At 41.8% G+C, this 15,485-nt stretch overlaps 1 protein-coding gene across 2 annotated transcripts in view; it reads right to left on the reverse strand.

Moving 5' to 3' along the window:
* Window positions 1-15,485, reverse strand: part of LOC106080773 (uncharacterized) — a 49,608-nt gene extending 34,123 nt beyond the window's left edge. For both annotated transcript variants that reach the window (XM_059367625.1, XM_013242306.2), the window contains exon 1: window positions 14,498-15,485. In XM_059367625.1, coding sequence (XP_059223608.1) covers window positions 14,498-14,551 — 54 coding nt within the window. In that variant the 5' untranslated portion in view covers window positions 14,552-15,485. The remainder of the gene's footprint in view (window positions 1-14,497) is intronic.

The raw sequence follows: 15,485 nt of genomic DNA on the forward strand, positions 1-15,485 counted from the left end.
AGTATGGTTTAAATCGGTCCATAACCTGATAAAGCTGCCATATAAACCGATCTTGGGTCTAGACTTCTCGAGCCTTTAGAGGGAGCAATTCTCGTTTGATTTGACTGAAATTTTGCACGACGTGTTTTGTTATGATATCCAACAACTGTGTCAAGTATGGTTTAAATCGGTTCATAACCTGATATAGCTGCCATATAAACCGATCTTGGGTCTTGACTACTCGAGCCTCAAGAGGGCGCAAATCTTATCCTATTGGAATGAAATTTTGCACGACGTGTTTTGTTATGATATCCAACAACTGTGTCAAGTATGGTTTAAATCGGTTCATAACCTGATATAGCTGCCATATAAACCGATCTTGGGTCTTGATTAATTAGTTTGAAAAGTACCAAAAAAAATCTTAAACAGCTGCATTGAACGGAAAAACAACATTTTAGTTCTTATTTAGTCCCTTTCACCCAGTTGACTTCTTGAGCCTCTAGAGGGCGCAATTCTTATCTGATTGGAATGAAATTTTGTACGACGTTTTTTGTTATGATATCCAACAACTGTGCCAAGTATAGTTTAAATCGGTCCATAACCTGATATGGCTTGACTTCTGGAGCCTCTAGAGGGAGCAATTCTCGTCCGATTTGACTGAAATTTTGCACGAGGAGTTTTGTTATGACTTCCAACAACTTTTCTAAGTACGGCGCAAATCGATATATAACCTGATATAGCTCCCATATAACCCGATCTAGGATCTTGACTTCTTGCGCCTCAAGAGGGCGCAATTCTCATCCGCCTCAAGAGGGCGCAATTCTCATCCGATTTGGAAGACATTTTGTACAACGGATTCTCTCATGATCTTCAACATACGTGTCTAATATAGTCTAAATCGATCAATACAGCTCCCATATAAAGCGATCTCCCGATTTTGCTTTCTGAGCCCCAACAAGGCGCAATTCTTATTCAATATTCTTTATTTGCCTAAAAAGAGATACCGTGCATAGAACTCGGTATCTCTAAAGAAAAGAGATACCGTGCATAAGATTCGACCCGGCCGAACTTAGCACATTGTTACTTGTTCTTTTCTAAAAAGTAAGCTTAAACTTTCAATATGGTAAAAACGAGCTTACATTACTTCTTTGAGGCCAAACGCTTGTCACATTACTCGGCAATGCTCAATTTGACACACTTACTCGTAGCCAAACTGATATAGGGCTTGATAAGGCTATCAATGATGAATACATTACTCAAGCGGATAGCGAATACATGGTTCTGAGGATCGTTAATATGCACAGTATAAGAAGAGCCAGAATGTCTTTCACGGTTGACAACGGTGATCATGCACAGGACGTCGGAATTGAATTTGTAGTTGGTAATTTTGCAGAGGCAATGTCAACTTGAGCGATATCGTTGGCCTAGATCAAAGGGCATCAGTGAGTATCTTACCGTCAACCTTATTCAGATGCTGTGTAACAATTTTTATTACTTTAGCAACGGTACTAATAACAAATAAGCAAGGGCTATAGTCGGGCGAAACCGACCTTATGATACCCTACACCACATTGAGTATGCAGGCCAAATCTTCGAAACTAAAATGTCCATAAATTTCAATTGTAGATTTGATTTAAATCCGAACATTTGTAGAGGAAACCGCATGTGAAAATCGGAAGATACAAAAATATATGTGAACCAGGTACGCAGTCAGGGGAGGGCTATCGGACCTAAGAATTAAAAACAAAATTTTCAAAACAAATTTCAATGAAATTTTTTCTGAAGACAAGCTTTTAGAGTAACATTCTTTTACGACAAAACTTCAGCCAGGGCCGGACTACCCTTGAAATAATTTTTTAAAGACAAAATTTTATTAAATTTTTTCAAAACTCAGACATAGTGAAAAGGAACTTTACCTAACCTGGATGACAAAATGGAACATATATATAGGCATGTTACATATAACCTAAGGATAGTGGGGTCTTATGAAGATAGTTGTCCTCTTCGTGAAAGAAATCAGCCCAAGAAAAACCCTGGATGACTTAAAAGGTTGGCAATATTGAGAAGGAGATTCGCAGACTTTTTAACAGAGCATGTCGTAATAAAGCGGAAGTTTATTGGGATATGTATTACACACGGCTCAAGGAATACAATAAGATACCAGAGCGGCAAAACGTGCCTCTGGAAGCTTTTCTGCGAACAACTCGATAGCGTTAACGACCCCGCCAAGATAAAAAAGTTTCTCTAAAAAACCAATGTCCAAACTGAAACTTTAGTAGACTACATGGGAGTGAGAGCAGAGACAACGGAGGACATGTTGAGGTTTTCGATGAAAACCCATTTTCCACAGGATACGACGGGACTCAGGGAGACACCGGAATCTTGGAATAATGAAGTTGACCGAAGGTTTATAATTACGGAGTTTATGGTGAAGGAATCCTTGAGGAGCTTCAAACCATTTAAGTAACCCGGACCTGATGGTGCCCCATCTGGCCTGAATTTTCACAGCGTGCCTAAGACTTGCATATACTCCGGAAGCGTGGTAGGCGGCAAGGGTGGTATTTATACCAAAGCCGGCAAGGCAAGTTATGCCACACCAAAGGCCTACAGAGCTATAAGCCTTACGTCCTTTCTACTCAAAACCAAGGAACGTATGTGGATACCATGATAAAGAGTAGGACATCCAGCGAACTGCTCAAATACAAAAAGCATGCCTATGTCAAGGAAAGGTCGGTGCAGACTGCTCTGCACGAGGTTGTGCACAAAATAGAAGAATCCATCGTTGCCAAGACGTACACATTGGCGGTTTGCATTGGCATCGAGGGGACGTTTAACTATGTGCGGACCGAGTGGACCCGGTCCTAAGAGACTGGATAAACCATATGCTAAGGTACAGATGGGAAAATTGCGGGTCCCATGACATAAATATAAGGAAGAAAATGACACAGGTCAAACCACAGAGGGGCATTTTATCGCCACTACTTCGGGCGATCACCATAAATAACCAATTGCGGATGCTGACTGAGGAGGGATTTGAACCCGTCTGCTGTGCAGACGATGTTATAATACTTCATAGGGGTAAGGATACGAACCAGCTTTGCAGAAGGGCCGAAAAGGTCTTGCATATGGCATATGACTGGGCTAGACCCAGGGATCTCAATGTTAACCCAGAGAAGACTGAAATATGCCTGTTTACGAGGAAGACGAAGGTGGGAAAAATTGACACACTACGTTTCCTCAACGAAACGATTTCGCTATCTGGCAAGATCAAATACTTAGGAGTGATCTTAGATAGGAAACTAAATTGGAAGTGTTACACTCAGGAGCGTACTGAGAAGGTTAACAGATGTGGGAAACTATATAAGGGCCGTAGGCTCGAAATGGGGTTTGAATGCGAGGATAGTCCACAGGCTCTACGGGAGCGTGATTAGACCAATACTTACTTACGCCACGATAGTTTGATGGACTGCTATGGAGAAAAACTGCAACATAAGGACCATACATACAACTGGTTCAGAGAACATATTGTCCTGGCATAGGCGGAGCGATGAGGACCACGCCCACTAGAGCACCTGGAGACTATTGACATACAGATTAAGTGTAAGACAGCCACTGAAGCCTTGAGACTTAAGCCGATGGGAGAATGGATTGAGGATAGGAGCAACTCATAGGAAGTGAAGAGGTTTTTTTTACAGCTTTTTAGCTGATTTTGTATAGGACGATTTTTTAGCTATTATCCTTTTGGCAACACAGCTCACGCACGTTTCGTGTTTTGTTTCACTCTCACACATCTTCAGTTTGGTCTATAATTTAACCATACATCATCTTACAAACGAACAACGCTTGCAATTTATTGAATTTTATTATCAAAATACGTGCTCTGTTAAGAAACTTCATCGCGAGCTACTTCCATTTTATGGTCAGTTTAATCGACTCACTGAAGCGGTCATAACTGTGAATGGTGAGGGCTATCGTGAGATGATATCCAAGTATTTTTTTGCCCAAAATGAAAGAGCTTGACTTGCATGACATGTGATTTCAACAAGACGGTGCCACATGTCACACAGCACGAGTAACAATGGACTTATTGAGAGGCGAGTTCGGTTAACATTTAATTTAAGGTTCGGGACCGGTCGATTGGCCGCCTAGATCGTGCGATTTAACGCCTTTAGACTATTTTTGTGGGGTTATGTTAAAGCTCATCTCTATATAGACAAACCCGTTTCAATTGATGCATTGGATAACAACATTGAGCATTTATTTCTCGGTTAACGGCCAAAATGTTGGAAAGAGTATACCAAAATTGGACTAAGCGGATAGACCATTTGGGGCGCTGTCATGGTCAACATTTGCATGAAATAATCTTTTAACATGTATATGGAACGTACTATCGATTCGAATAAAGATTTCATGAATTTTTCTGAATTTTATGTGTTTTTTTTTTTTCTTTGAAAATTTTTCCTATAGCTCTCTAAAAATCATCGTATAAAAACATATAACTCAAGGTTGGAATTTATATACGTGACTATAAAAAGTTTTTCAAATTGATCCACAACCTAGGTAAATTTACACATTTTACTAAACAAAAGTCATGTTTGATACATTAGAATGTTGAGAGTATATTTTTTATTATAAACAGAACAATGAAATTTTTGTTTTCGTCAAAAATTGTTTAAATGTTATGAAATAGTTTTCACAAAGCTTATATTTCAATTTTTTTCACACTGTGTAAGCATTAATTTTAATTTTTAATACTGTGTTATATTTTAATAAACACACAAATTTGCAAATTTTGCCCATTAACATTCCACTAAGGAACAGGGGCAAACTTCTCACATATCAATGAGTACAGTCCGATCCAAATTTAAGCTCAATGATAAGGGGCCTCCTTTTTATAGCCGAGTCCGAACGGCGTGCCGAAGTGCGACACCTCTTTGGAGAGCAGTTTTGCGTGGCACAGTACCTCACAAATGTTGCCAGCATTAGAAGGGAAAAAACCACCGCTGGAAATTTTTTCTGATGGTCTCGCCAGGATGCTAACCTCTGCGCTACGGTGGCCACCTTAATAAACACAAACTTTTTAAAATTTCAACAAAATCCGAAAAAAAATACAGCGGGTGACCGCTCCAATATGCAGCGGTTAGTTAACGGTTCAGTTAACTGAAAAATACTGTGCGCTTGTTATTACTGTTATTGGAGCAGTTTGTTGTGTTTTATCTTTCATCTGCTCGATTCTGTTGGGTCAAGACCCAGGAACTCTGCGACTAAGATGGGGTGCGTCCACAGGGATCTGGGCCTGAGTCGAGTAGGTCTGGCTGCGCAATTAAACAGGAGACGTGTATCGTGCGGTCCCTGGTTACAATCGGGACATACATCGTGCCGTCGGCATCAATCCTTGCTCCTTGAGTTGAGGCGGCTGTATCTGCCGGAACTTAATTGAGCTAGAACTACTCTAGTTTGCCGGGGGGAGGTCAGTTTCTTCAGGTGCAATTGGAGGCGGTCGTTCTCCAAGGACTACATTCACCCGATAGCGATTTACCGCATCTGCTACCGAGTCTGCATAAATGTTGTCTAGACCTGCTTGATATGCCGCTTAATCTAGAGGTTCTCTCTCTTACGCTGAACCTCACGCTCTAGATCATGTAGACCTACCTTAAGGCTTCTGGGAGGTGGATATCTATCCATCATAATCTGATGATGTGGATGGTCTCTGCGATAACAGCCCAAAAGGTATTGCTTAGACAGCATGTAGTTATGTCTTCGCACTGGTGGGATCTTTGTCTCCTGATGGAGGTGGTCCACATGAGAACTGAGGAGACAGCCCGTCGCAGTTCGGAGGGCGGCATTCTGGCAGATCTGAATATTATTTCACTGCGTGTCACAAAGTTGACGAGACCACACTGACGCTTCATAACTTACCACAAACCGGCCAATTGCTTTGTACGTGGTCAAAAAGGTTTCTATGTATGCACCCCAAGTGCTGCCGGCAAGTAACTTGAGGACCTTGATTCTACTTTTGACTTTATCGCAAATTCCTGTGGCTTGTGGGGAGAATGTGTAAGAGCTGACGCCAAGTGTTTTAGGACACTTGATGGTCGGAATCCCTTCTCCATCGACCATCACAGTCAGCTCAGTATTCACCTCACGCGTATTTGTAGTGAACAATGTGGCTGAAGATTGGGTAACAGATATCTTCAGATTTCTTGCAACGAAATATGGGGCAAATTCGTTGAGGTAGACGTTCAACCTATCGCAGATGTCAACAATGGGTGGGGGGCCTGATGCTATGATCGTACAATCGTACGCATATGAAACGATCTCTATGCCGACTGGAGGGGGTGGAATAGAGGATAGGTAGAGTGGCTGAAGTGCTGGGGAAATCACCCCGGCTTGGGGAACTCCCTGTTTCAATCTACGGTGCTTCGACTTCCTATCCCCCAATTCCACAAATAACCGGCGATGTGTCGAATGCCTTCGGTAGGTCCAGTGCTACGAGGACCTTCCTATCACATGGCCTGGGCTGATTGAAGCCACAGCAAATGTGTGCGGTGATGGCATGCAAAGCTGTTGTTATGCTATGCAGTCTTCGAAATCCATGTTGATGCTCGGCGAATGGAAATTCTCCTACGAGGCTCGAGAGGAGGAAGGGAGATCGGTCTGTACGACTACCCCAAACTCGGGTCCTTACAGGGCTTCAGTAGCGGTATCTCTCTGCCCAATTTCCAGACATCGTGAACTATAAGAGTGTCCAAAGACAGGTTGAGGACAGTAGTAAGGTACTCAACTCCGGATAAATCCAGATTCTTCAACATCAATGTAGAGATTCCGTCGGGCCCAACGCCTTAAATGATTTGGCGCCATGGATGGCATTCGTAACTTCGCCCACGGTAAATTATGATGGCTATCCATCGGCTCGGAGACCACGAATACGGCGAATGGCTCTCCTCTTTGCCCTGTCTCTCTCGGGATGCACAATAAATTGACGGTTGAACAAACTGGCGCATCTCTTCGGATCAGTCACGGTTACTTCGCCAAAAGTGACTGAGGTCCTGTCATCCCGTCTACCGGGGTTCGAGAGTGACTTAACAGTAGACCACAGCTTGCCAAAACCGGTGCCTAAGTTACATTGCTCCAAGTGTTCCAGCCATAAATTCCGTTTATGTTCGTTGACTACCCTATTTATTTCCAGATTCATCTCACTGATTCTGGGGTTAGTGGGGTCCGTACCACGAATCCCATCACGGTCCCCTGCGAGTACCACTGCTTGCCCCGGGAAATTGGGCCGCACTTGGGGTATTCGACCGGCTGGAATAAAGCGAGCGGCTGCTGCGTTAATGATGTCTCGGAATTTCCTCTCGGCCACAAGCACATCAGAGGGGGGTATGATTAATAAACGTCCGGCGCTCAGAGGTTATGAAGTCGGGTGGTCGGTCGATGGTGAGAATTATGGGAGGTGGTCTGACCCCAAAAAGAGATGACGGCTTGCCAGGCTACGTCGCTTAGGAGATCAGGGAATGCAATGGAAATGTCTGGGGAGCTGCTGCACCTCCTCGTAATCCTAGTGGAGGCATCCTCATTCACCGTGCAAAACGTCGAGCCTTCAATCTGCTCTGCCAAAGCTATGCCACGCTGATCTTTACCTAGGGGAGAATGCCATGAGGTGTGATCCGCATTAAAGTCCCCTAGAACCATACGGTTATGGCCAGATAGTAAACCACTTATGTCGGGGTTGTAAGCTTGGCAATTAATTGGGACACAGCTACCAACGGGCGGTATGTATGCATTGTATGGCTCTATCTCGGCATTAGCCGACCTGACTGCTATCCCTATGCATTCCATGTAGGGGTCACTAGCGCCAGGCGCAGGCGAAATGGGTCTATATTGCACGGAATGGTATATCACGAAGGCCAATCCCCCACCTCCATTCCTTGAGCGATGCTTACGTAATTGTATCCGTGGTCAGCTTTGTCTCCTGGATCGCTGCAACCAATATATTCTTCCGACTCAAAAAATCCACAATCTCATCAATCTTGCCACGGATACAATTGCATTTTAGTTGCAAAAATGATACACTTCCCGGCAATGGCCTGGCAATATTGGGGCTGAGATGCTGCCGTTGCGTATGTGGCCGCACGGGGAGGTCGGGGGGTCACATAGTCCGACGACGACGACGCTTGTGACCCATTTCTGGCTATTTTCGCACAGCACGTTGCAACATATCCAGTATGACTATACTCCCGTAGTGAAGTGAGGCCAGAGCAAAATCGGAAACGTAACCATTCCATGCACCGGTTACACCTCACCGATACCGACGGATGATGGAGCCGGTTCTAGCAAACCGAACAGAACCAGGGTCCGGGGTTCTTTTCAATCCCGGCACGGCCCAGAAGCGTGCGGAAAAGGCACTCCGGGATGTGCCTCTCCCATGACGAAAAAAGACAAACACGTACACTGAGGCGGCAGTCCTTGCCGATGAAAGGTTCCATCGGGTCAATCCGGTGCGTATAACCGGCTGCCATGGGATTGTAGAAGGGGCTAGTACAACACCCATTTTAAATTACCTCGAAATCGTATCACAACTACGTCCTCTGGGTCCTCACGAAGTAAAAGTTATGCATCGGTCCATATGGAGGCTATATGGAAGAGTGGAACTACACATATGTTGTTGAAGAATTTGAAATTTTACTGATTACAAGAAAAAATCGGTTTATATGGGCATACCGGCGTATGCCGCGGCATATCGAAAAGTGAACATTTTTGTATTTTAATTATTACATCAACATTATTGTTGATTAGAAATTGGCGCAAACCAGCGATAGTTGTGAAATTGTTGTTACTTGTTGTTGTTTCATGGGCTACAAATATTTCTGGCTTTCCCATTCGAGCCACACGACTCCGGACGGTCAATACGCCAAGCTTTTCGCCGCGCAAAATGAATTGATGCAACTATTGAATGAACTGACACATATTTCGTGTATCCAAGGACACCAAAATAATATTCATGACCTCTTCCTAACTTCGCACCCTGAAAAGTGTGAAGTTTATATTCTTCCCCCTCTTGGTAACTCTGATCACTGCATTATTTCAGCATCTTTTTTGTATTCTGCACTTCGCCCCGCTTGAAAAAACAAATTGGGCCAAGCACAATGATTTTTTCCAGCATTTCAACTGGACACTTTGTTTCCTGGACGATGACGATGAATGCTGCGGCTGAAATGATTAAAAGGATAATCCTAATTGAAATGAAGGATAATCCTAATAGGCCTTTATCGGCTAAATCAAAGGATAAGAGTTGATTTAACCCGACATGCGGGAATGCTGTCAGAACGAAAGACGAGGCATTCAGGAACTGGAGTTTGAACAAAAACGCCAAAACGCTGTTCAAGCAAGCAAGATCTTCGAGTGGAAAGGTTCTAAACGCGAAAAGTTTCTTTACGAACAACGTCTGCGTTCCAAAATTATTACTTCTCCAAGGGGAGGTAAGAGTGGTCATATATAACAAGAGTGAAGGGAAACTCGTCGACTGACCCGGTTGATAAGGCTAACCTTCTAGCTAAAATGTTTGCACATTTCATTTCCTGTGATCGAAGACATATCTTGTTTGATGCCCAGATATTCTTTCGAACACGAGGTTAACACCCCTCGTGTTCGAGTTCTTGCTGATCTCAACGTAAATAAATTCCTGGGCCTGGGTGGTATATCAGCCCTTGACTTGTCTAAGTGTTTTTCGCCATTTGTTCGTCTATTAATCAACCTCTTCAACCTTGTTACCGTTCGGGAGTTTTCCCAGTGTGTTGGAAGGTTGCGAACGTTCAAGAAGGAGTAGGCGAACAATACTGTGAATAATCTGCGTTGGGGTCGCTGCATCCACCAGTTTGATGAGAGCAAGGTCGAGGCTCTAAATATCTTCAAAGCATTTGATAGGGTTTCGCACGGTACACTCTTATTAGCTTTGATAGGAGTCGCTTATGGTTTGGGTAGTCTTCGAGATCGCAATATACAAATTGTTGTAGATGGATTCTCATCCATTGAATATAAATTGAACACAGGTGCACCACAAAGGTCTGTCCTTTCTCCCTCTCTTCTTATTTTCATTGACGATCTTTTGAGTGAGACATCGAATCTGATCTACTAATTTGCGGATGACAACAACCTCATTCATTTAATTTCGACCATAGGTCGAGTTTTCAAGAAATAGTGGATAAGAGGCAGATAATGAATGATACACTTCTACCAGGACTTGCTGGTCATTTCGGAGTGGAGTCGATTGAACAGAGTAGATTTTAATCCACGTAAGAACCAGTGCTTTTTGTTATCACATAAACGATTCACTGACCCTTTACAATCGTCATTATCTATCAAGCAATCAGATGCCATTAATGTTCTAGGAATGAAGATACAATGTGATGTCCGTTGGTCAAAACATATATTCGAAGTTTCGAAAGAAGCATACAAATGCTTGGGCTTTCGTAAGCGGTGCAAAAAATACTTCACCTCTGCTGATCTACTCAACATCTATACAACGTAGATCAGGCCAAGGATGGAATAAATCTCCAATGTATGGGCCGGGGGCTCCAAAGTCCTCTTTGGAACCACTTGATCGGGTTCAGATGAGAAGGTGATCGACGACGATAGGTCTTCAAATATTGTTACCCTTGAACACCGTCGGCATGTTGGCAGCGTGGTGTTGTTTTATTGACCCTTTCATGGTGTTTGTTCCGTAGTTTGTTCTCTGACAAAGATAACATACTGAGGATATAGAAAGAACATTTTACCCAACTGCTAGTATCCGACGTTGGCAGCGAAGAAGATACCGCAGAACTAACACCTGATGGTGGTATAGAATTTTCACCTCCTAGTCAGAATGAGGTCCAAGTAGCAGTGACCCGACTAAAGAAAAACAAGGCAGCAAGAGCTGACGGGTTGCCCGCTGAACTGTTTAAGACCGGTGGCGACACGCTGATAAGGCGTATGCATCAACTTATCTGCGCAATCTGACTACCCGATGATTGAAACCTCAGCATATTATGTCCCGTACACAAGAAAGGAGATAAGACGGAATGTGCCAACTACAGAGGAATAAGTCTCCTCCCTATCGCAAACAAGATACTCTCGAGTGTTCGGTGTGAAAGATTAAAACCTAAAGTCAATGAGATAATTGAGTCTTATCAATGGGCTCTTAGACCTGTTAAATCCATCCTAGACCAGAAATTCATACTGCCCCAAATTCTGGAAAAGACCCGAGAAGGAGAAATCAACACCTACCATCTCTTTGTTGACTACAAAGCCGCTTTCGATACCCCTTTACGTTCAAAGGTATTTCAAGCCATGTTTGAGTTTGGTATCCCTGCAAAATGAATAAGACTCTGCAGGATGACACTTGCTGATACGAGTTCCTCAGTCAGAATTGGAAAAAATCTCTCCGAACCATTTAATACCAAACAATTTTTCAGACAAGGAGACAGCCTATCGTGTGATCTCATTTATATCCTGCTGGAGAAGGTTATACGGGATGAAGATGTGAATAGATATGGCACACTAATCACAAGAGAATACATGCTACTCGCCTATGCCGACGACATCGACATCATAAATGGGTCACCGGAGGTAGTAACTGCAGCCTTTGAAAGAATCGAAAGAGAGTCAGTCAAAATGTGTCGTAGTAAATAAAGATAAGACGAAATGGATGGTTTCAACTCCCAAAAAGCCTTGCACAACCGAGCAGATAAAGAAAATGGAGAAAGTTAAGAACCACAACTTTGAGACGGTCAGTAACTTTATCTACCTCGGCATCGGCAAAGTTACAGTCAGTAACTTTATCTACCTCGGCATCGCCGTAACCGAAACGAAAGACACCAGTTTTGAAATAAAGCGAAGAATAATACTGGCAAACAGATGCTTCTTTGGATTAAGTAAACAGTTTAGTAACAAGGCCACCTCTCGACAGGCGAAGATTGCACTATGCAAGGCACTGATACTACCCGTGTTGTTATATGGTTCTGAAGCATGGGAACTTGTGAAAGCAGACAGTGTTTGGAAAATGTAAAATGTGTGGACCAGTTTGAGTTAACGGAGAATATAATCGTCGTATGCCAATACCACCTGGTATTAATTTGTTCGCGTCATTGACAAATATTTTTAATACCATTTGGTATCAACTCAATACCAGATAAAGGAGGCTATTAAGAATTGACGGCGCCACATTTATATTCATGTCATCGCACCAGAATTGTTGTTGAGCTTTGTACCTAAAATATTGTCGCCATTATAAAATATTTGTTAAAAAAATAAATAAAATGTTTTAATACAATTTGATTGCGTAAAAACCAGCTCAAATAGTCGAAAGCTTAAAAAGGGAAATAGTACAAATTCTAAGGACATTCTACATCAAAAACGTGATAGTCTCTTGTGTGGAAAATGATGCTGTGTTGGTGTATTAGTATGAAAACCACTTCTGCGAATCAATGGATATAGAATCAATAGCTGAATACAAAGAATTGATTTTGGTCACGGTAAGAGATTATTAACATAAATAATCGAAATAAAATTAGATTATTATTATTTTCAATGTTTTTTTTTTTTGGTTCATTAGGGGTTAAAATAATCAATAACGGTTTGGTACTAAAACCAATAACAGTCGGGTGCTAAAACCAATAACAGATTGGTATTAAAACCAATACCAGATCGGTAATAAGGCTAGTATCAAACGGTACTAATCATTTTATGTTTCATCCATTCCATCCGGTATTGTTTTTGTAGCATACAGTGCTGCTTTACTATCAATACCGTATGGTACAGAAATGAGCACGTTTGCTATCAACTTTCCTATGGCTGTGTGATGACGACAACATAGTGACGCGTATCAAAAGAAACTTCAGCAAAGAAGCCTTTTGAAGTCAAACACGGTGGTACACGCAAACTAGGACAACCAAAAGCCCGATGGAAAGATCAAGTGGTGGGAGACACTTCGAAACTAGGTGTCAGAGAGCAATTTTGCTCCGATCATTACAAAGTTCAAATATATCAAAATATATTTTTACTTAAATGTAGTAGGTAGCCTCGGTGGAGTAGAATATTATATAGTCGACTATATGCGACTTTTTTCCTTTCCTTTCCGTTTCCGACCCTATAAAGTATATATATTCTTGATTACCGTAAAAATCTAAGACGATCTAGCCATGTCCGTCCGTCTGTTCGTCTATCTGTTTAAATCACGCTACAGTCTTTAAAATTAGAGATATATAACTGAAACTTTGCACATATTCTTCTTTTGTCCATAAGCAGGTTAAGTTCGAAGATGGGCTATATCGGACTATATCTTGATATAGCCCCATATAGACCGACCCGCCGATTTAGGGTCTTAGGCCCATAAAAACCACATTTATTTTTCGATTTTGCCGAAATTTGGGACAGTGAGTTGTGTTAGGTCAGTCGACATCCCACTACTATTTGGCCCAGTTTGGTCCAGATTTGGATATAGTTGCAATATAGACCGATCTCCCGATTTAAGGTTTATAGCCCATAAAAGGCGCATTTATTGTCCGATGTCACCGAAATTTAGGACAGTGAGTTGCGTTAGACTCTTCGAAAACTTTCTGCAATTTGGCTCAGATCGGTCCAGATTTGGATAAAGCTACCATATAGACCGATCTCTCGATTTAAGGTTTTGGGCCCATAAAGGCGCATTTATTGTCCGATTTCACCGAAACTTCGGACAGTGACTTGTGTTAGACCCTTCGCTATCCCCCTGCAATTTTGCCCAGATCGGTTTAGATTTGTAAATAGCTGCCATAAAGTCCGATCTCTCGATTTAAAGTTTTGGCCCCATAAAACGCATATTTATGATCCGATTTCGCTGAAATTTGACAGAGTGACCTATGTTAGGCTTTTCGCCATCTGTGTCGTATATGGTTCAGATCGGTCTTTATCTCGATATGGCATCAAAAAGATCAATATTTTGTTCTACAAATTTGAACAATGACTTGTACCTATTAGACCACTCAATATCAGTGTCGAATTTTATCCAAATCGGTCCATATTTCGATATAGCTGCTATGGGGGGCATAATTTATGCATTTTTCAACGGATTATGACGAAAGTAGTTTACATATATACCCGAGGTGGTGGGTATCCAAAGTTTGGCAAGGCCGAATTTAACGCCTTTTTACTTGTTTAAATTTAAACTTGTACCCTATAAGCCAATTTATTTAATTTGTAATTTTTATAAAATATAAATATTTGATTAGCTAGACTCATTTTATATGGAATGATATATACATTTTTGTATAGTAAGAGTAAGAGGATATATGCTGTCTATGATGCGTTTACCGCTAAACACATTCTACGTAAGATTATTATGTTCCAAAACTTAAAGCGATTCAATGATATAACCAACTAAAGACACCCATAATTCTTCGTCTGAATGTGGTTTTCTGCTCAATTTTTGATCAAGATCTGCTCACACACATAACATACAAACAGACACTCTCTTATTGGTCCATAAAGTACATATACTTACGAATTTAGACATTTGTATTGAAATGCCAAATATAAAGGCTAAATACAAATGCATTTTCACTGCTACCAAGAAAAAGTGTGATGAGAGAAGAATGATGTCCTCTAGGTTTGGATTGTTTGTATTTGAGTTTATTTGCCCCCTTTTGCTTGATGTTGCATCTGTTGTTGTTATTGTTGGCTGTTGTTATGGCATTTTTTGACACACGGGTATACTTTGGAATGTCCTTCTTTTGGGTACTACTGCACTTCCCGCTACACCGTACAATTGTTATTCTTGGAGATGCGAACGATGATGCAAATGAATGGTGTGGGGTGGCGTTGGCACGAGTATAGTGGTATAGTGCACAGCACGAGCGAATGAGAGAGGATGTGAAGGATACCGTTTGTGATGACTTTGTTCAGATTGCTGCTGACACTGACATAGAGAAATGTTGCCTTTACCCCACCGCAAGTCCACGTTTGTCTGTTCGTTGTCCTTGGAACCAGTGTACAATGCAATTTCATGCATTTATCTTGAACACTTACACGCACATGCAAACATTTTTCGCACTACTTCTGGCGGCGCTAGTGTTGTTTCCATATTTCTCATTTTATTTGTTTATTATTGTTGTATTTCCTTTTGATGTGCGACAAAAACGACGAAGACGAGCGAGCTAGCGCATACTTTTACTGGCAATTGTATATTTGTACGTATACAAACACCATCAAGTACCTTCGCTCATACACATGCAGGGATGTGTGTGTTTTGGGTGATGTACGCGAGAGTGCCAGGGAAATTGTTTTTGTTTTTAATTAATATTTACACACACTCTTTATTATATGAAGGTGCTGGTATAGTTTTTCTAAGTGCACACTTACTGCAACTATTTTGTTTGTGAATCTAAAGGACGCTCGTTTTGGTGTGTAGGTGGTTACGGATACGGATGCGGGGTAACGAATGTTGCTAACTATTGTCTGTTCCATCTGTAGCTTGTGTGAGTGAGTGTTGG

This window comes from Stomoxys calcitrans, chromosome 4, assembly GCF_963082655.1.
Source record: "Stomoxys calcitrans chromosome 4, idStoCalc2.1, whole genome shotgun sequence".
Lineage (NCBI taxonomy): Eukaryota > Metazoa > Arthropoda > Insecta > Diptera > Muscidae > Stomoxys > Stomoxys calcitrans.